We start from the raw sequence: 22,129 nt of genomic DNA, 5'->3' as shown, positions 1-22,129 counted from the left end.
AAACACCAACAGTCATTTCTTTTATTCTAGGTTCAATTTTCAGAAAGTACCTTTTGTTCATAAAGATACTTTAGTTCCCTTTCTCCTTCAATCTTACTTTATCCCTCCTCCAGTTCAGTGGGAATTAATTTACTAGGATTTACCAGGTTGAGATCAAATTACATCAGATACCAAGGTGATAACCACCATTTCTAATGGGGGAATATCCAGCTTGTGTGAGTGTTTCACAAGAAATATTTTGCCTCTAGTTGTGTTCTTCTCCCCCGGTAACATATACGAGTTCCAGGGGAGATGCCGAGAGACCTGGGAGCTTATCCCACCACTCGTGGAACACCTAGTCTAGTGTGGTGGGTTACATAAGAGGACATACCTGCATACAGTCTCCCATCAGGCTCTATATGCTGTCTTTGTAGCAGCAGCTTCAGACTGGAAGTACTGCAAAACCCCCTAGTTGATGGCAATTCCTACTTCTAGCCTACTTTTTCTTCATTTTCCTCCAGATTAACCAAGTCATATATCAATGTGCTGAGCTTTGAGCCAGAAGCAATGTATGCTGCATATTCATTTGCAAAGAGCAAAAGTTGTAAAAGAATGAATTGCAGAAAAGAAAGCAGACATTAGTACTAGATAGTGATCAAATGGGAACATGTTGTGGATGTAGAAAAAAGTAAGGTAATGTACCTTTTTAGTATTCCATACCTGCATTCCCAAATTAAGCTACTTTAACTGCAGTTGTCTTGGCAGTATGCTTTTCCTTCATCCTATGTATAGCATGTCTTCCAAATCCCTTCTTATATAGGTAAAATGAACTTGGTGTTTTCACCACTGGTTTTATAATTAGGTTTTTATCTCACAATTAAGTAGGTATGAGGGCTCCATGAGGGTTTTTTAGTTACCTTCCAGAATGTCTTTCTTAGATCTATTCATTCTCCACAAAGTTATTTTTAGACCTGTACTTTTGAAGGATACAAACATCAAACATCAACATTGGTGCAAATCAGCAGATGCTACACAACTTAATATTTCTTAAGGGTTTATTCCCTCCATTTTTAAAAATTATATCTACATTCAGGTAATAGAGTCAAAACTTCACTTTTTATGGAGAAACGATTCTTTGTTAAAGAAATGGTTTGATGAAGTGACTTGCTTGCATCTTCAAAAATTTGATTGAACTTTTGTAAACATTTTTGAGTCTCTTAAATTATAGAAGCCTAGATGAACTAGTTACTAGCGCATAGTAAGCAGTTAAACTGGTAAGGAATGTTCTCTACACCTGTTTTAAATATGTACATGCAACTTTTTTATTCAAGCTGTCGTGCTTTTCATGCAAGAACAAATAGTCGTTTTTTTTAAAACTTACTATGTATTCTTCAGGACCAGATATTTTTCCTGTGTGCATATCTCTGTGCAACCTTTTTCTGTTGTAGCAGAAGAAGGGATTTGTTCTCATAAAATGCCAAAATAACCTAAGAAGATCACTGCTTGATTAGGAGGTTACTGGAAATAGTGGGAAAGATAACTCGGAAACTTTTCCACTCTGACTATTCCCATCTTAAAAATTCTACAACACAAAATAAGAGGCTTAGCTTCCATAGATAACAGGTCAGGATTTTTCTGTTGGCTAGTTGCTGTAATCAGTCAGTATCTGAGTGTTATACTTAGAAGGGGGCCTATAAGAAAGCCAGAGAGGGACATTTTATAAGGGCATGTAGTGATAGGACAAGGGAGAATGGCTTTATAGTGAAAGAGAGTAGGTTTAGATTAGATATTAGGAAGAAGTTCTTTACTGTGAGGGTGATCAGGCACTGGAACAGGTTGCTCATAGAAGTTGCACCAATCCCATCCCTGGAAGTGTCCAAGACCAAGACAGATGGGGCTCTGAGCAACCTAGTGGAAGGTCTAGTGGAAGGGGATTTGGAACTAGATGATCTTCAAGGTCCCTTTCAACACAAACAATTATACAATTCTATCAATTATATTATTGTTAATTTTTTTTGCTGTTTTTTTCAGCTAGAATATATTTGTTGCACATTTTTTAGAACTGTGTTGACCTCATATTGCATGCATTTAAATACAGCTAAGATTGTAAGGCTTTAAGTTTTGGTGTCTTCCTATCAAAAATCTTAAGACTGGAATTTTCTATTTAAATTGTAAATTTCCACTTCCAGTTGTTTTCTGAAAATTAGGATAAAAATTGACATTAACATTGAAATAATTTAAAATATTGTTCTTCAAATATTTTTATTGTATTTTAGCATGTGCTCTAAAACTAGGACATGATAATACAGTCTCAAAATCTGACATCCCTTGTGTTTTTACAGTGATGATTTGAAAAGGTATTTAAAACACAATCATCAAAGGTTTAGGAAGAGCATTGCTATCATATCTTGCCGTTTCAGTGTAAGGATGTTTAGTGAGATTTTTCCCCAAAAGTGTCCAAAAATACTTAATTCAGTTCTTCTGTAGACAAGACATTAAAATTTGGTTTATCCCATATATTTGTCAGTTAAGTAAGAATATTATCTTGAGCAAGAAGGTGTGAATTTTGCACAGCCACTTTTCCAACAGAAAATAAACTTTCAATTTGGCATACTGTTGACTTGAGGGTGCCTTGACAGCATAAGTAATAGAGCAACTTCAGTGGATGAACAAATTTGTGCCACAACGAGTGGAATTTCTATCACTGGAGCCATTGTAGTGAAATGCTACTAAGCCATTTCTACTTAAAATTGAAATGACTAAGGTAAAAAGATACTTTTTTGTATATAAACTATTGTTCGAAAAGGTTTTTTTCTGATAACTTATATATAATGCTTAAGCAGAAACTACAGTATTAATACTTACTAGAAAAATATTTCTATTGTGTTGAATGCTACATGGACTAACACTAACATGAATAGCAGTTCAAAATTGTGGAAATGTCTTTAGAGATATATACTGCAAATGCTGCATCATAGAATCATTGTTTTTAATTCAGATCACTTAGAAATTATTTTTAGACCTGATAAGTGATTGGTCAGGTATACATAAAGTAGTGGGGTTTTTTCTATAAATGTGATTAATTACCTGTAAAGGTATACATTTCATGTTCAAAAATAGTTAATATTCTGCTTGTCCATGTAGGTACACACAATGAGCATAAGGGATTTAGTTAATATGATCTATCATTAGGTAATTATGAAACCATGTTTTCTGAGCTTCACATGTAGATATTTAAATAGTCTTTTGAATGGCAAGAGTGATTCATAATAGAGAGCCCACAGGATTTCAAGTATAGAAAAAGAGCATAATTTAATACCTGGATAGCTGGAAGCATTTTTCTTTTCCCAAGTGTATTTCGCACTTATTTTGTATTTTCTGTACCAGCAATCAGATCTGTTCAGTGGAAACTTCATTATACATAAACTAAGACATGCATGCTTCATGATCATGTAAACTTAAGGTAGTATTTTCACTGCTTAGCATTTAAGCAATCTGAACATTTCACTCTGGAACACAAGGAGAGAATGATCATACCAAAAATGCTACAGTAGGCCTGGTATGTTTTTAATAAAATATTTTTTTTATTAGAAAATAACACCTGTCAAAACAAACATTTTGTAGAAATTTGCTGATTTCAACTCACATTATGAAGGGTTTCACAGATGTATTGCAAAGGAGATACAGCTGATAACTGTATCTAAGTATTTGCAGTCTTCCACCTCTTTGACCTCCAATCTTACATGAAGTTATTGATTTATGTATTCACTCTCTGTATCCTTGTGGTTTAAATTTCAGTCCTTAATTTTTTATTAATGTTGTCACTTTAACAGCAGCTCTGAACTAAAAAGGAAGGCTCCTACACAGCCTATAGGAGCAATGAGAATGGAAAAAAAAATCCCCAGAGAGCTAGCTTTGAAAAACACTGAGAGTAAGATGTGTCCCAGTACTTCAGCCTCTCCATTCTTGGTTCAGTCAGCAGATGCTGACTACTTTCCTGGTACTGGTACCTAATTCCTTTTTTACAAGGAAGTCTCATTCCATCTTTTCATTCAAAACATGGCAGCAGAAGCAGTTTCCCCTGCCTGTTCCCTTACCCTGTAGATTTTGCAGTTAGAATTTCTCTATGGGTGTGGAAATAGTAGATCTGTTTTCCTTTTCCAACTTAGAAAAGCCAAGCTTTCACCTCCTGGTATATGCTTTAACCACCAGGCTGGAAAGGAACAGAAAAGGGAGCTAAACCATTAGTCCCTCCAGCTTAACCAGTGGTTCAGCTTCATATATACGTATATACTCACTGAAGAAAGAATGAGCCTTTCTAATTTAATGGTTTGAATGGCAATCTAATGAGGAAAGCAATCTAGTTCCATTCCTTGTACCACTTAGTCTGGTTGATAGCCTGGGAAGGTAAGTCTGTTGAGCTAATTGACAAGAATATTAAAAAGTAATTTGAGTAATCAAAACTTGGTAACATAAGGTATGTGAAATTTGTTTTACTTACTACATCCTTACACAAGAGACAGCTTTGGTAATCTAGTAAAACTGTAACAAAATCAAATCACTGTATACTCAGAATAAACATAAGATACTTCTTTTTTTTAATTGAACTGATTTTTAGACCAGTTCACGTGGAGACAGGCTAGATTTTTCAGCATTTGAAGTGTTTAAATGATGGATAAGTATTTCTCTGAAACACATGATCTAATTCACATTGAATACCAAATCTAGAGGAAGATGTTGAAGTGTTTGTGTGAGGGGTTTTTTAATATAGTCCCTTGCACATATTTAATATGTTATCAAAATCGTAGATTTTGAAAGCTTTATGAGCTATGGCTAGTCCACCTGTTATTTATTTAGTAATGTGGGTTTCTGTTTAAGAGAACCTTAGATGTAAGAAAGACGGACAGTAAGGAAACCCAGTACTTTGCTACTCTGTTCACTACAGTTTGCAGCATTTAGCTGATGCGTGACTCTCGATTTGAAAAATGTTTAATACTCCTGCTTTCCAGTTGGGCTGGAATGGAGAGTCACTTGGATCACACTAAAGCACAATAAACATATAACACAACAAACTCAGTAGTGCTGGGAAGGAAGGAGGTGGGCTGAGGTAGTCAACCTTAGCAGTAATAGTAGTCTGTTATTTGGGTATGATCTCCAGAAGAACACCTTCTAGAGTTTCCTAGGGAATATGTCCTGCTAGAACACTTTTCATGGAAATAATATGTTTCTGTGCATGCAGCTGATGACCATGAATGTGACTTTTCCTCCATCTTCTTTTCCCATCCCTTTGTGGTACTGTGTAAGTAGAGGCTGGGAGCACTCTCTGTGTTAGAAAAAGAAAGACTAACTCAGCCTGGCACTAATCAAGCCATGATACATCAAGGAAGACAGTGCCTTCCCTTCAGGAAGACTCCTTTCTAAAGGAGTCATGCTGAAAGGTCTACAGTGTTCATTTATTTGTGTTGTCAGTGCACAGCAGTGTTTCAAACAGATATTTTATATTTTGTATATTTTCAAACAGATATTTTGATATCACTGTATTGTGACAAGTAAAATCATTACCAGGGATCTGGACTTAATAATCTGTCCTTACACACACTTTTAATCATCATCTACATAATTCATCAGGCGCAATTTAAAAAGGAAAAGAATGGACACTTTTCACTTAATAATTCATTCCCATTGAACAGACTCAAAGGAATAGTGTAATTAGTAAGTAAATATTTTTCACGTGTCCACTTTCTTTCTAGCTTAACTGAAAGAGCACAGCTACTGAAGAACGTTTTTAAGAAGAACCATGTGAACTTGTATCGCTCTGACTCTTTGCAGCAAAACTTGCTTCGTAAGTGTTCACTGACAAAAATTAATATCCAATAACACAGAAGTAAAGTTCTACCTTTTACTGCTTTTATTTATAGTAAAGACGCAGTATCCTAAACTCATTAGACCAAGTTTTTTGCCTGTTGTTAGTTTCTCTTTATTCCTAAGATCATGCACAGAGTTCTTTTTTTAAGTGAAAAATTTTTATAAGTGAAAAATTGTTTAAGAAATGGCATGGGTTTTTACTAATTGCTGAAAAGAGGTTGACCTTTGTTGTTTTTATTAAAGCTTTAAGAAAAAACCTTAATTGGTTTCTATTTTCCTTTATATCTGCAGATGGCTATGCCTTCTCTCAAGATGAAAATGGAATAGTTTCCCAGTCTGAAGTAATAAGAGCTTATGATACCACAAAGCAAAGGCCTGAAGAATGGTGAAGGAACACAGCTCAAGATTTAGGCCTTAGTACTTAGTTTTGTGAGACAGGCTACTAGATCTTTGCTGGGAGCTGTGACCATGGCCCAGTTATCAGAGATTGAAAGATCTATGATGGTCTTGTTCCATAAAGTTTGGATTTGTGTATTCAGTAGACATAAGCACTGTGCAACTATACTGTAAAACACCATCTCTAACTTTTTTAACAAGTACTTGCTTAGTCTTTGTAAACAGATTGGAATTTACCTTGTATCTTGCCAGCTTGCTTATTTTACAATGAAGTTGAATCAATACTGGTCATATACTAGAAAGGCAAAGGTCAGATTGCTAAACATACCTTACATTGACAGATCAGTTAGCATCTGTGAAGGTTTTTAAGTGTTAATATATTTAAATACAGTTGATAATAAGCCTTTGATTTCATCAAGTGCTGGAAAAAAAGTATCTTAATGGTGTTAATTCACCTTCTTTAAGAAAGATTTTGAGATCTTCCTAGATGTTTGTGTCAAACTAACCTAAAAACATTTGCCAAAGAAATTCCATAAATGTTTTCTGTTGTTAGAAATAATTTGAAAGGAAATTATTTCCAGTCCTGATCTCAGAACTGCATGCTTGAGTCTCCACACTTGAGGAGAAAGTACAGTGAGTCTAATTTGAATGGCCTTTATGGCATTTGTTTTCAAAACTGCAAATCTTTGCACCTTTGGCCTTATACAAGCTTTCCCCTTATTTTCATTAATATTGCTTATGTTGAATATGGCTGCCAACTTGTACGCATATTATTTTGTTCAATTTTTAAGAATTGGTCTGCCTTACTTCTCTTTAGCAAACAATTATTTTTGTGATGCTTAGTTGTATCTGCTTATACTGCAGGTTCAAAAGAAAGTTTGTTTTAACTTATTTTTTAAAATTAATCAAATTTTCAACATTTTTATACTAAGATTATTTTAAATGCATACATTGAAATACAGAGCAAAGCATGCCCTTCGCTAGTCTTTGGTATGTACTGATTTATTTGCACTAAAATCACTTCTTATGAAGGTGTGAAATACATTGCAGCAGTCTCTTTACAACTTATTAGTCATGCAGAATACCTATATACTCTCGCCTGTAATTAAAAATAGAGACGAAGTGACTGCAGAAAAAGATATACACCTGGTATAAGAAGAAAAAAAGAGGGATGAGAACATTATGATACATTGGTATTTCTCAGCTTAACACTCAGCAACCATCAGGTTTCAAACTAAGAAAAGCTACTGGAACTTCAAAATTTACTTAATTCTTGCAACTTTTTAGTCCATGTTTAATTCTGGGTTTAAAAGCCATCATAATTACATTTAAAATAAAATTTTCTATAGTAGCAGTTGGTTTTATTTTTAATTATATTTCTGTGCATTACATAGGAATTATGTATTTTTTTCTTTCAATGGAGATCAATTAGATGGAAAAGCAGAACAACTATATCCCCAGTGATCTATTAAAGTAAAAATTTCCTCTTTGCTCTCCAAATTGTCCACTTTCAAGTTAGAAATAACAAGTCATCCAGTCCTGTCTTTTCTCTGCCCTCTTTCATTCCTTCATACACTTACTAAAGGTGACTTTACCTCCTTGCCTTTCATCTAGCTAAACACCTAACATATCATTTATTGCACTCTCCAAGTTTCTTATGCTCTATTCTAAGAGAAACATAAAAATACACATGGAAAGCCCAACAAAAGTCACTGTTGGAAAGTACATATTTAGGAAGGTGTATCAATGGGAAGGCAGTCTGCATTTCATATGCATGTTATGCAATGTCTTCCTCTCACTTTCCCGGAGTGATCTTTACACAGAAAACAGAAGACACAGGGACAAAGGGAACGTATCCCACTAGAAACAGTACTGCCAGTCAGTCATGCAGACAAGAGCTGCCTTCAGAAAAGCCATTTCAGGCATAGATAAATAGATGGATCAATATGGGAGGGCCAAATCACTTGACCTAAGGCAAGAAAAAATTTGGGGGCATGCCCCTTTCCTAAAATGGGGTTCCCTGTTTTCTATCATCCAAGGGACAATGACCAACTTAAAAACATTTCTGAAATTAACCATGACGCTCCTTTATAATCTTTCAATGTACTTAACTCATATAAAATGACTCAATCCATACATACTCTCTTTATGAGTAATTTTTTTTCTGTTCTAAATGGCTTACTTGCTGATTTTTCAGAAAAGGACATGACAACTAAAATACTTTGTAAAATATTTACAATGAGATATTTACATAATCTTATTTATCCTATTAAATAAAATTCTGTCTTACTATTGTAATACAGTTTGAGGAAAATAACACACAATATATTTCCAGCTAACTATCTTAAAAAGGAAGAAAGTGACTGAAACAGCTCTAATATCCTAAATTTAAAATGTCATTTAAGGTTTTTAAGATAGCCTTATCACAGCATGTCATCCTTATACCTTTGCAGAATTTAAAGTAGTATTTCATAATGTGCATTTTTCGTTTTTATTGCTTCTGATGAGGTTTTTCTCCTGTCTCTATATTTTTTATGATAATTAGTGGTTGAAAGATACCACTTTTTAAAAATAGCAAAAAAACCAGATGTGGCAAAAATTGTGGGCTTTGATTGCTCATACAATTCCATTTTAAAATATAAGATTATCTTAGCTATGTGTGCCCATTTTTAAATCAGGTCAAGTATACAAAATGCACCTTATTTTCATGTTAAATAGACAGTAATATAATCTATTACCATCCTATTAGTACATCTTGCCTTTGTTAAAATAGGAGGATTATGCTGACGTTTGTTTAAAGAAAAAAAACAATTTAGGCAAAAATGCTCCAAACAATGCCTTTGTTATTATTGTTTGAAAATCCGAATGTGCATTAAATATAGAATTCACATGGACACTTCCATCTGTTTCATGTGCACTGCAAGTTAGTATTAAAAATTTCCATCTAAAAATTGAACCAGTGCCACTTAAAAATCGGGTATCTTATATAAATACTGTTGCTTGAGTATTTTTAAATATATACATATATATATATATATAATTATTCAAAAGAGAAGTAACTGGAAACAGATTTTGACAAACTTATTGATAATTTGTATTTGGAATTTTTTCTTGCCATTTCTTAATTTTACACATATTTTTGCAAAGCAGTTTCAACAGATTTATACTTATTCATCATTCTATTTGTATAAAATGATAAATAAAATATTTTGCAACACTAAGAGATAGCTGAAGATTCCTATACGTCCACATGCATCCATAAAATTCACCATGTTACAAAGATGAGCATTAAGTGTCTTAAGACTTCTGTCATGACATTTGAACCCATCTTGAATTATGAGTAATTTGGCATATGTGATAAATTTAAGGAGAGAAGTTTTTTCCCTTTTTTTCTTCTGTGTTGTGTAAAAGCACTTGTAGTTCTGATGAATTTATCATTCTGTCTGCATGAGGCACTATATCTAAATGTGTTCTGAGGCAATGCATGGTGGTTGTTGATTCCTGGTTTTTAATGCCTTCGTTAAAAGTCTGCTCATAATATATCAAGAAGCTAGCGCTATTTAAGCAAATGAGTTTGTCAGTTCAGCTTCCTTGGTACTGGATGTTTTCACTCGTAACAAAACTCAACAAATGACTTTCTCCTTCCTCCCCCCGCCCTCACTTCCCCAGTTTCCTCGCTGTTAACCAAGAGATCTTTATTAAACAAAGGAATATTTTAGCATTCCAAACCTGGTTCCTGCTTATGCAAAGTGTTACTCACATAGGCTTCAACTGGACTGCCTGTCAGTATAAGCACTACTCATCTGAGCAATGATGTGCAAAGTTAGGTACTTTGGAGGGCTGATACTGAAATAAAAGTGTATCTATGTGGAGTGTGATTTGTAATTGCAAAGCTGTGACCAGAACAAGACTTTTTTTTAAATCATATTTTATGGTGTTTCTTTAATGTAGAATAGAAGCCATAAATGCATCGATATTGTTTTTCTACTTCAGTGTAATTTTTGTTACAATTTTCAGTGTTTGATATGTATGAACCACTGCAGAAGCGGTCAGTCTGAAACAGCAGAATTTGCATTCAAGGTAAAGTGAGGTTTTACAGCTCCACTAGGCCATTACTGCTGAAACTGTCATGGAAATTATGAAGCTGCATGAATGAAGATTTTTTGACTCGGTGTTTATGGTAGTTTCTCAGGTTTAGTTTTAAGTGGATGTTAAATGCACTGTTTTTTAAATAGTTCTTTTAGTAACACATTCAGTTCTATGCAGTGTTAAATGTCATTTGGCATTTGGTGAATGTGCATGTTTTGAACTGCAAATTTTAAATGTTTTGTCTTTTAATTGTTAAAAAATGAATAAACTTTGCCATTAAATTAAGAAGCTTTGTTGACATGATTGGTTGGAAATGCTAGTGATTACTTTCAGAAGAAAATGTATCTTGTCACTTGTGGGTTTGAATTGTATAAAATGGAACATACCAGAAATAGTATTACACAAATACCAAAGAGTTCTTATATTTATTAAGGTAAACTGAAAAGTAGAAAATTTTTTTAAGGTTTTTTGTGTTGGGGTTTTTTTAAACATTTATTTTGAGATGTCTTTTTCAGTTGTCATGTGAAGTCCAGAAAAGGTTTTAAAAAAAACCAAACAAACAAGGAGCACTGGTATCTGCAATTTAGTGACTTCCAGCTGAACCCTAATATACTCCGGTGGTAATACCATATTTTGAAAGAGAAGTATGCAGTACCAGAATGGTAAGAGTGGGAATAAGGAAACGTCACCTCCCTTTTCAGACGACAGTGATAAATACTCTATCCTTTGGCTATGATAATAGTGGGTATTTTGTTCCTGTAACAGTGCCTGCCACTGAATAAATATCAATCTATCCAAACCTAAACTAAGTTTTGGTTGTAGGTAGGCAACTGATTCTTTATATATGCACTAGACAATGAATTTATTTTGTATTCTGTCCAAGCAGGTTTGATAACAGATCTTAGATGTTGCTGGTTTCACGAGACCCAGTCTTTTAGTGGCAAAGCTGGTTTAAGGACATTCTAGCTCGTGGTATGGCACCACCTCTAATACACTCGCAGTCATGGGGACATGGAAATTTTTCAGGTGTAATGATCCAGGCTCCCTTTCAAATCCTTTTCCTCCTTTCTTATGGCAAACATTATTTTTAAACTAAAATCATTCCACTGACCTGATATACACTACAGCCCCCTGAATTTGCACAAGTCATAGATGGAAAGAATAAAAAGAACAGAAAGGCATTTCTTGTGCCTTCACTAATGAAAACAGGATAGCATGGAATTATAGCCTCAATGTAACTGTGAGTCAAAACCTGTTTACATGGGTATTGTGGCCACCTCAAAAGCAGACAACACCGTTCAGAGTAGTTCAAGTCCACACAGCACATCACAATTGGCAGCAAAGCAGCACTTAAAACAGACTTCATCTCCTTGGTGTTGCTGTCAAGCTGTAACTGAACAGTAATGGCAAAATAATTTTGAAATTGTCACTTTGTTTTTTTAAATTCAAGTGGGATTAGTACAACAAATAATCCATGAGTTTACATAGCCATATGCTATACTGCTTACCTAGTTTCAAAAATCCTTCAGACATTCTTGCAAGTACTTGTAATGTTTATCCTAGCACTGGAAAGTCTTGTTACATTTTGGAGATACCTGCTTAAAAATACCAAAGTGTAGAAACACAAAACAAATGGCATGTCACTATTATTTGTAACCCACTGAAGACTTGAGTTTCATCTAAGTCATTACCAGTAATGGCAAGCAAAGCATTTATTGCATCATGTATGAATGACAGTTATTTATTGTGTGAATATTCTTTCATTTTGATTTTAGATTGACATCACCCTAGTAAAAGGTGTATGAACTAACTCCAGAATTACAAAAGAAATAGTTAAATCTACTTTGTTAATGTGGCAGTAAAGTAAGTACTGCCTGTAAATGTTACTTCTGATAGCAAGCAATTGCTTTTGGTTCAAGCTTACATCCAGCCCTTCAAACTGTTTCATTAGTCATTAAAACTCTTACCAGAATGTCATTTTTGTTCTGTCTGCAAGTTTTAGGAAAATTTCCTGTTTCCTATAAATTGTAGGAGTATCTGTTGCCAATAGGTCCTTTTCATTAGGAAGGCAATTCAGCATTCTTGCCCACACACTGAATCAATCCATCTGGGTTGGAAACTACAGGCACAGGCAACAAGCATTTCCATCCATAGGCCTGTATTCTGGCCACCTGCTTTTCTGTCCCTTTAGCTACTGTACTGTACCTACATGAACAATAATAGATTCTTTTTAATTTACAGATTCTTTTTTGTCTATCCATTTGCAGATGGTGCATAATCCCCACCTCACCTGCATCACAGGTAACCCAGTACAGCTATTTTAATTACACAGGATATTTCCCACCCTTACAACACCATCTGCAGGACTTACTGCACTCTGGCTACTGATCTGTGAAGTAGTTAGCACGCTGAAGTATTAGCAGGCTTATCTAAGTCTGATTCAATGAAATTATTCCTGTGTGTCAAGTTTTTCAAGCATTTTATGAGAACAAACCCATTATTCAGCATCAGGGGAAGAACGGAAGTGGCTCAGACGTGTCTTCCTTTCTAGACTGAGTTTCACTCTAAATGGCAGACTTCACAGCCTCTCCTTGGGCTGAATAATCATTACAGTCTAAAGCTGTATGCAAGTGTATCAAAAACTGTCCCTATATTAAAACTCTGACTGCAGAGCCCACTGAGATTGTTGCAGTGAAGCAGCCTGGCCTGTTCGGTGTACAGCACCAAATGGAAATGGGCAGTGACTGAGCCTAATTCATTACTATCTTTGCTGTGTACAGCCTATCTTTGATGAAAACACTGAATTTCAGCCGCTCACCATCTGTGTCAGTTCCTTTGATGGCTTAATTATTCTTTAAAGGTAAATAAATTGCACCTTCTTAGTTAAAATTGATGAAGTGTCTGCTTCCCGAAGGGGTCTGTGCTGCCTTGGTTTACTAGATAGAGAATTTTACTAATTGGAGACTTACTATAAAGTCTTCATTATACTTGTAAAAAATACAGTTTAATTGGATTACTGTTTCTGCTGTATACAGGAATGGTCAGCAGATCTCACAGTATGCTTCCAAACAACAGGGATGATACCTATTGCAATATTCAGTGATTTTTCAAAAAAGTTACTTGATGAACAGTCCCATATCTAGTAGCCATTCAAAATATGTGGGGAGAGTCCTATGAAACATCATAGGTGACCAAAAATTTACCTGCCCTTGAAGCTTGTTTCTAAAATAAAATTGCAAGCCTGAACACTTACCCTTCAATTAACTTCCCAAGTGCTTAAAATCTAATTTTTAGTAAAACATATACGAGACTGTATATCATGATTTAGGTTGTAATTAACAATTACAGCATTCAAGCTAAAGTCTATTACTTAAAACATCATTGTGTACAACTTGTCTTTCTGCTTAGAAACTGCATTACCAGCGGTAATGTCTGTTGGATTGTAATGTTAATTGTGCAATAAAAAACATATTAAAAGGGTTATTTCAAAATATTTTTGTCGTAACTACTGATCACTAGATATTTGTTAGGGAAAAAAAGTATTCAACTCTTGAGGAAGAACCAATGAAGCTTTTCTAAAATACTTGTAAGATAGGTCAACTATAATGTACTTCAACAGATTCTATACACAGGGAGTTTAAGGCTGATAAAATAGGAAAGCTCAGCCTTTGATACTGTAGATTCTGACCCACAGAATGACTTCGTTTGTTCACAAAAATAAGTATACAGAGAAGCCCTTTAATGACTGCATTTTTTCATGTGTATTTTACATTTGCTTACTACATGTGTTTGGTTTAGATGCTTTTTTTTCTTCTTCCATTTGGTTTGTTGGTTTACTTGGGTGAAGGAATGTAGAAGGGCAAACAAAATTTATTCCTACTGCAGGACGTTTAGTCTAAAATAGCAACTAATCAGTGTCGTGTTCACCACAGCTGCATGTAAAAGACTTCAATGAATCTATTAGTTTGTGATATAATCAGAATTTTATATTATATTAAATCTGCACAACAGGTGCAGCTGAAGATGTAAATCATTTTAAAAAGCAAAATAAGCTATTTTAACAGGAAAAAAACACAGAGTAGTTACACCAATCAGAGTCATCAAACACTACCAGTACAGAGTCATACAGATGACACAACATTTCAACCACACAGTTTATTGGTAATTTGTTTTGTGTGTGTGACTACTGAATAATTAGTGTTGTCAATGCTGTAAATACATTTTAAATTACAAGCTTGTCTTTACATTTTATACATGGCTAATTTTACAAAAAGAACTTCATGATCAGTCCAACTTACACCTTGCTGAGCAAAAAGCTGACAATAAATACTTCCTTCTGAAAAATGCCTTATGTAGAACACAATTCTTAGAAGTTATTGGTGATATTGCTGAATACATTCTGCTTCCCTTATAGGTAATTTGGCTACTTGAGAATGGCTTATTTTCAACTAGCCTAATTAGTACTAGTTTCATCTATCATAGTTAAAGTGTACTATTACAAATATGCAGTGTAAGTTCAGGTATATGTATTTTTTAAAAATCTGTGCATTTTGATATCTAATAAAATTCTTCCTTTTCATTGCTCATGGAAGTAGTAAGCAGTCAGCTGTTTCAGGTATCCTCTTTAGTAAGTATTACTTCTCTCTTCTCAGGCTTATTGCTGCTTTATAGAACTAGTCTGATTATTATCAGTGGAATGCAGCCACTGTTTGTTAACTAAGTTAACTGCATTTTACCCTAGTAAAATGTTATTTATTACACTGTGAAATGAGTACCTTTATCCCAAAAGGTACTTGTCTCTAAACACATTCTGCACAAATTAGGCTGAGCGATCAGAGCAGTCCATTTTTAGAGCAACAGTTTGGGATGTTTTACAGCTCATTTGTAAGTGTGATCCAAGTTTGGAAAATGCAATCCCAAGCGAGACCCTGCACTTTTCAAGGGCAACTCACCCACGGGAACAGTTCTGACTTCTACAGCCACACAGCACATCAGTGTGACACCCACCGGCAGCAGTCCCTCTGCTTCTGAAGGCTGTGTTACTTCTTCACAACTCTTTTCAGCTCTGAGTAAAATCAGAGCAGCTCTTCCCAGCCAGGGCAGGCTCAGGCTGGAGAGGATACCCAAAGTACGGTGGTGACACCAGAAATCCGGTTGGCTGGGTCAGGTGGACTGTGTGGGCTGTCTGGAAGCAGCCAGATGTGTACGGTGGAGGTGGTGATGCCACAAGGCACCCTGGCTCTGCCCGGGGGAAGGAGAACCTCCGAACTGAGCTGCCAGTTGAACTGGAACTTGTCGCGGTACTGGATTGCCTGGATGGTGTCCTGAAGCTTGTGGAGGCCAGGATCATGGGAAGAGCCTCGGTCTGATAGCTCCGCAGAGAAAATCGTATTGGTTGTGATGGTTGTTTAGGTCTCAAACATGTGCAACAATAAACAGCTACCAGCGAGCCCACAATAATGAAGGCAATAAATATTGATCCAACAATGAGGAATGGAACGTAGATTGGTTCTGGGAGAAGAAAGAAGAAGAAAAGCCGTGCAAATTAGTCTACTGAAATAATAGGTCTGCTGTATAGAAATATAAACTCCACAGCGTTTACAAAGCCGCCCATTTCAGTCCCACTAACGTACTGAGCTGCTCAGAAGACAGAACTTTCGACCATTATCACCGAAACAAAATTAAAGTTTAAACCTTGTAGGTTCCAGGGAAATAAAAATTTCTTTCTTTTGACAGTTTTACTAGTTACCAAAGGTAAAAGCTGTTTATACCATGCTCTGCTTGATGGTTCTTGGGCATTGCTCAAGAATCTCACTCCTGTCCTCCTCCCTCATTCCCCAGACCGTCGGGACTGTCTAATATAACACCTTGAATCTGCAGGCGAAGCTCAAATGCTGCAGATGCTGTTAAATCACTTCCATTCGAAAGGTGGAAGATAAGCGCAGAACGTCTGACTTGGGAAACCAGTCTCCGTGTGCGCTGCCGGATTCCTTTTGTTTGGGAAACTGACGGTCCCTCGCACTGTGGGGCTGTGCCTGCAGAGCACCACTCTCACCTCCGGGAGCAACAAAGTTAAACAGGCACAGCAAAGTTTGCCGATGCGAACATAAAAATATAAGTGTGCCTTTCAGTCGAGATGCCTCCAGCAGCCGGTGCCCTCGGACCGCGGAGCTGACCCTCCCCTCTCGCACCCCGGGTGCCCGCTCTGTTTCCCGGCGCAGGGGCCGCTCCGCGGCCGCGCTCCGGCGCCGCCGCCCGTGGCACCCTGGAGCCGCGCCCGCCTCCTGCCCACCCGATGGGACGGGGCAGGGAGCCCGGAGCCAGGCTCGGGCCGGGGACGCTCCGTGGGGACCGGCTCCCGCCCGCTCGACGCGCGGCGGGCACTCAGGGCGGTGACCCCGGGTCGGGGGGTTCTCCGTCGTTGGTGCGCGCCCTGCTCCAGGCGAGCCTCCGGCGGTCGGCGCAGCATGCGCAGGCGCCAGGAGCCGCCAGCAGATGGTGGCGGCCGCCGTGTCGAAGCCCTCGGGGCCACTGGAAGCCCTCATGGTAGCCGCCCTGCCCGTCTACCCATCCGTGGCCAGTACTCGCCGCCGCCGGGCTGGCCCCGCCGCCGCCGCCAGCAGCCCGCAGGAGGCAGCGCAGCAGCAGCAGCGCCAGCGCCCGCCGCCGCCGCCGCCCGCCATCTCCCACCGCCGCCGCCCCGCTGCCCGCCCGCCCCGACGGGGCGAGCAGGGGCGCCCCGGGGTGCGGTGCGGGCCTCCTGCCGCCGCGTCCGGGGCTGGGGGCAGCTCCCCAACACGCACACCCGGCCCCCCAGTCCGCCCCCGCGGAGGCCGCGCCTGCGTTCACCTGCCGCGGTCCCTGTCGCCTCCGCGCCCTCCGCTCCGCAACATCGCCCCGCACCTCGCTGTCCTCCCGGGCCCCGCGGCTGGGCCGGCCCGGCTCCTTACCTGCCGGTCGGATGGGGCTGGGCGCGGAGGGATTGGGGCTGCAGCCAGGTCAGCCTTAGCGTTCTGGGGGCTTCTTCCTCTCGGCAGGCCCCGTGCCTGGCCTCGGCGCGAGACCGGCTGAGCTGGAGTGCGGGAATATTCCGTCCCGCACACCCAAACGTGCCCCTGCCTCCCCGCCAGCCTGACGCCGCGAAGCAGAAGGGTCTCCTGCACTGGCAGTTTATTAAAGCAGCCCTGTATTTCTAAGGGTTAAAAAACAAAGCACATCGCACGACTTGTTGCAAGGACCCTTTGCTTTTTAACCTGTTTTCCTTCCTGGATACTTTTTACACTCAAAGACATAGCAGCATATTCCCAGAAGATTTTTAGCCTCTTTAAGTCAAACACGAGGCCCGTCACCTTTTTTTCCAAAGGGAGAGAGTGTGTGTGGGGCTGGGAAGGAGGGACACATCTGTTCATATGAGCATCCAATCCTTTTTCTTCTGGAAGAATAATTGCAAGTCACCAAGCAAAAACCACAAAAGGAGCTGCTTATTCATTTATCCTGAAGGAAAAAAATATTTTGAATTAACTGAGCAGATTTGGACTTCTGGTTCAAGCAAAGAAACATTTCTTTAAATGATGTCTCCCCTGTGTGCTATCTAAGAGGCACTCCTGCTCCAACAGTGAAAGTGCTTGCAAAACAAGCATTATATTAAAGCCATGCTGAACAAAAGAATTCATTTTTCCTGTATCTGAACTTCCTGCCATAATTTACCACTGAATATGAATATGTATATGTATATCAGAGTCTGACCACTTGTCCAACATTTTGAATGCCCATGTCACTAATTTCCAGAGTTGGTAAGTTTAGTGAAATAAAAGGAACAAAGTGTGCTGTGTACCAGCAATAAAACTGTGCGCCCAGAACCATCTATCAAGACATTAGACTTCTGGCCAACCCCTAAATACAGTCCACAAGCACAATATTTGTGTTTGTTTTTCTTTTAACTAATCTACTCTCTTCTTTTTTTTTCCTCTGACCCTTTTTTCCCTATTTTGATTTCTTTAAGTGTAACCAGTACCACCAGATCAGAAAAGTAAACAAAAAATTTGTATAAATGAGAAATATTTTTCATGGCTATTTAACAGATATAGCTTTAGAAATAACAAAACTGGATTTTAAAGAAAAACTAATAGATTTTGAACGTGAAAATGTGATATTCTGTTCTCTTCTGCGTTTTCATTTTGAAACGATGATGTAAATTAAACTTTTACCGGCTGTCCTGACTACAAGTTCCTAGTTTTTTTAAGCCAATGTTAAATATTAATATAGTTTTGCATTTACTTCACTGTGGTTTTAGAGCAAACATAACCTTCATGGAATGTTTTAAAATGTATGGTTTTTAAAGGCCTAATCCAACTTCCAGGAAGGTCAAAAGGAATCTCTATGTTGACCAGGATGAGGCTTGGAACAGGAGCTCAGTAAGGTCTTCATGGTGCATTTAGCTGTCTCAGGTGCAGAGAACAGAGGGACAACAGAGCCGTCCTCTTAAATCTGCCACATTTGGTGGGAATCACTGAGTAAATATGTCACAGCTCATATGTTGATTTTGTTAATTAATTCATCAGCTTCCAAAAAAAAAAAAAAAGTGGTCTGAAAAAAAACCTTCCGAGATATATATAAATATATATATATATACATACACTTCAGATTTTAAGCTACTCTAGGAACTGCAGAGATATTGTTCTGAGGTGGGGGTGGGAAGGAAACTGAGGGGGATCCCAGTCCACAGACATCAGGAAGGTTTTGAGCTGGGTTTATTTCTCCTTACTTGTTCCATCTCTAATGCTTGGGTTGTTAGGCAGAGGCTACTCTCTGCTTCCCTCTTGTGTAAGGTAGTGGCAGCTATACAGTGTCTCCTGCAAACGGGCACAATTAACATTCTCTTTATTTGAATCCCAAACTGCCCCATCCTGCAAGAAAAATCCTCTAAGATTTTCTTAATTATTGGATTGCAACTGTGTGTGTGGTTGGTTTATTTTTGTATGGATAAATACCATTTCAATCACTCAAGTGGAGTTATTTCACTTCTGCCAAATAAAAGTCAGAGGCACATTGCAGTACTGCTTCTGCAAATACTACCAACCTGGAAAACTTGAAGATACATGAGGAGTTTTCCTATCAACTGCTGAGGTCTTAACTGACTTCTCTGGTCTTACTCTTTGCTTCCTCTGAAATACTGATGCAGTTTACAGAATGTGCTGTGACTCTGGAGGAGATGAGCGGGATTGTTCTGACCTAGACAGTCAAAAAGCCTTTACTTTGCTTCCCTTTTGTAAAGGTTGCATCTGGACAACCACATCCTTTAACATGCTAGCAGATTCATTTGCACCGATTTATGGCATTTGCTTTAAACTAAACCTGCAAATAATTAAGAATACAGGAAAAACAGTTGCAGACTGTTGATGAGCACCCTTCATCTGCAGTTTGAGGACACTGGGTGGCTCCAAGTTGCTCACTTTTGGACGGGGTAGTGTTCCTGCAAAGTACCTTTGCTAACTTTGCTTATTATTTATTCTTAGCTGAAGCCTTCCAGCTTCCAGGTGATATGTCATCAACTTAATTATATCATGTTCATTTTGAATGAGAAATACTGTTTTTAAAAGCTCATATAGTTAATATTTTAACTGTTGTTGTTTATAAAGCTTAGTATTAGAACTAATGAAGTTGATATCATTCATGTAACAGGCAGAGAAGATAATTTCATTGTAGTTTAACATTTTATTATTTACCAGGCTTTTCTTACTGTCTCAACAGCAAACCTATGGGGAGAACACATTATAGTACTCCTCATTTGCCTCTGTGTAAGATCAAACAATTTTTCTTAAATGACTTCTGATCTCCCAAACACTTCTAAATAATGTCACACTTTTGTCTTGACTAGGGCAATGATAGATAAGCTCAGGTTATATCTTGGTCATTTCACCCTGGCTCTTCATTAAATTTTACTTTGAGTTTCGAAGAACAAAAGGGACAAGTTGAGTTACCAGCTTCTAAAAACAGCCTGGTGCAAGCAGATTTCCTTTTAAAAATAAAATCAAAATAATATACTATCTAAACTGTAAGCCCTTTAGCTACGTGAGTTGCTTCATCAAGCACATAAGGACTGCGTTGAATAAAATCCTGTATGCTGCTCTTTAAAACGATATCCTTATTCTTGGCTGGTTGAGAAAACACCCTTCCTGTAGCCGCTTTGCTGGGAGAGCCACCTGCCAGGCCACAGGCATCTATGTCACCTGCCAGGCCACACACATCTCCCAGACTGGAAGGGCTGGCAGGAGCACCGGGATGTGCCGCAGACTCAGCCGCACGTCCCAGAAAGGAGGCTCCAGCTGCGTCTCTGCTCCTCCTCTGACTGCAGAGCCTCGTCCCATTGCCTATATCAGCAAATTAAGATGGACCCATGAATCCCATAAAGTGTGTTTTGGTTAACTGAAACAAGGCAAAACATGGTGCTTTTCTTCTTTCTTTTGCCTTGCTTCTTTTTCACTATTCTTTTGTGTTTGGGAGGCAGGGATATTTCTGATCTGTTTTGGGTTGGGGGCGGCAGCTCTGACAGTCAACTTTTTATGATTTTTTTCTGGGATTTGACCAGCACTGCATGGTTTTCCACACCAGTCAGGATTATCACCATGTTTCTAGAAGTGTCTCAGGAATACTGGAGGGGTAAGGTTATGTGGGCCAGCTGTTAAAGGCAGCACCACTTACGTTTGCCCACAGGTAACCCATTGAGAAAGCAGTTTTTGGAGACAAACACAGATGTCAGGCTATCTCAGCCTAATGACTGTCAAAGTGAGATTAATCATGCTTTAAGTGCCTTAGGGCTCACTCAAGAAGCAGAATGTTGGATTACTGGTATCCTGATCCATGTACACACATATCGCAGTAATGGTTGCTTATCTGAAATCTGTGGCACTGCTAGGTGGAGGAGTTAGGCTCAAACTTCAGAAATCATCATTCTCCTCCTAAGACATAAAGAGCAGAAGTTATTTTCAAACCAGCAATGCAGACATCCCTATTCAAGGAACATATTATCCTGGCCAACGCCCACCTATCCTTCAGAAGATCACTTGCCTTACTCATGAGCTCTGTGGAGACCACAATGAAAGATGAAGAGATTTGCTCACATACAATAACTTACATGCACTGAATGTATCTCTTCTATACAACCACAGTGGTGCTCTCTGTCTCTGCATTGAGGCACGCACAGAGCTGTTAGGAGTAGAAGAGCAAGGACAGATGTCTAGGAGAGATAGGAATTGGTGATCTTATGGGATGTGCAATCACCTTTACTCCAGCTGTGCCTAAAAATAACCTGTCTTATGGTTACCAAACAAGGTTTTGTGAAGAGGTGTTTAATTTTCTTTTAAACCAGAATTTCCTGTGCTTTTGAATTCAGAAACAAATTCTACAAGCAAAAATGCTCAATTCTAAAAAAATCCAATATGTAGTTACACCAACCATTAATAGAGCAAGAGCCAATACAAACCTTAAACAAAAAGTAAAAAATAAAGTGTAGAAGTGACTGTTCTGTTGTATTTCTAACAGCTGTTTTCAAAGCACTGAACATGGGGACATGTTTTGACAGCCAAAAAAAATTTGAAAAATTTTTGACCACTATTGCACCTGAAAACTGTTAATCAGTTGTAATTTGGCACATAGTTCCTTCTCTATAACTTGCAGAGAAAAGAATGAATTATTGCTATTAAATAACTTTGTTTTCTAACAATCTTAACTGCTGTAACCATTCTTAAACAGTGCCAAGCTTACCAGCTAGAGCTCGAGAGATCAGTATGCTATTGCCAGG

The 22,129-nt window shown here is 38.2% G+C and overlaps 2 protein-coding genes across 2 annotated transcripts in view; one reads left to right on the top strand and one right to left on the bottom strand.

Moving 5' to 3' along the window:
* The window catches only part of ATP8A1 (ATPase phospholipid transporting 8A1), a 104,750-nt gene extending 94,133 nt beyond the window's left edge, over nt 1–10,617 (top strand). The window contains exons 36-37 of the mRNA XM_018067287.1: nt 5,730–5,821; nt 6,136–10,617. Coding sequence (XP_017922776.1) covers nt 5,730–5,821; nt 6,136–6,233 — 190 coding nt within the window. The 3' untranslated portion in view covers nt 6,234–10,617. The remainder of the gene's footprint in view (nt 1–5,729; nt 5,822–6,135) is intronic.
* A 4,501-nt stretch (nt 10,618–15,118) lies between these two features.
* SHISA3 (shisa family member 3) lies at nt 15,119–20,696 on the bottom strand. The gene is given in 5 exon segments (XM_029962578.1): nt 15,119–15,840; nt 16,701–16,815; nt 16,818–16,856; nt 16,858–17,317; nt 20,575–20,696. Coding segments are annotated over 5 exon segments (1,188 nt in total). The 3' UTR covers nt 15,119–15,388.
* Between the last annotated feature and the right edge of the window lie 1,433 nt (nt 20,697–22,129).

Source organism: Manacus vitellinus, unplaced genomic scaffold (genome assembly GCF_001715985.3).
Source record: "Manacus vitellinus isolate BGI_N305 unplaced genomic scaffold, ASM171598v3 scaffold_0_pilon, whole genome shotgun sequence".
In the NCBI taxonomy this organism is placed as follows: domain Eukaryota; kingdom Metazoa; phylum Chordata; class Aves; order Passeriformes; family Pipridae; genus Manacus; species Manacus vitellinus.
The sequence above is the reverse complement of the archived record's forward strand: the minus strand, read 5'-3'. Positions and strand labels throughout refer to the sequence as shown.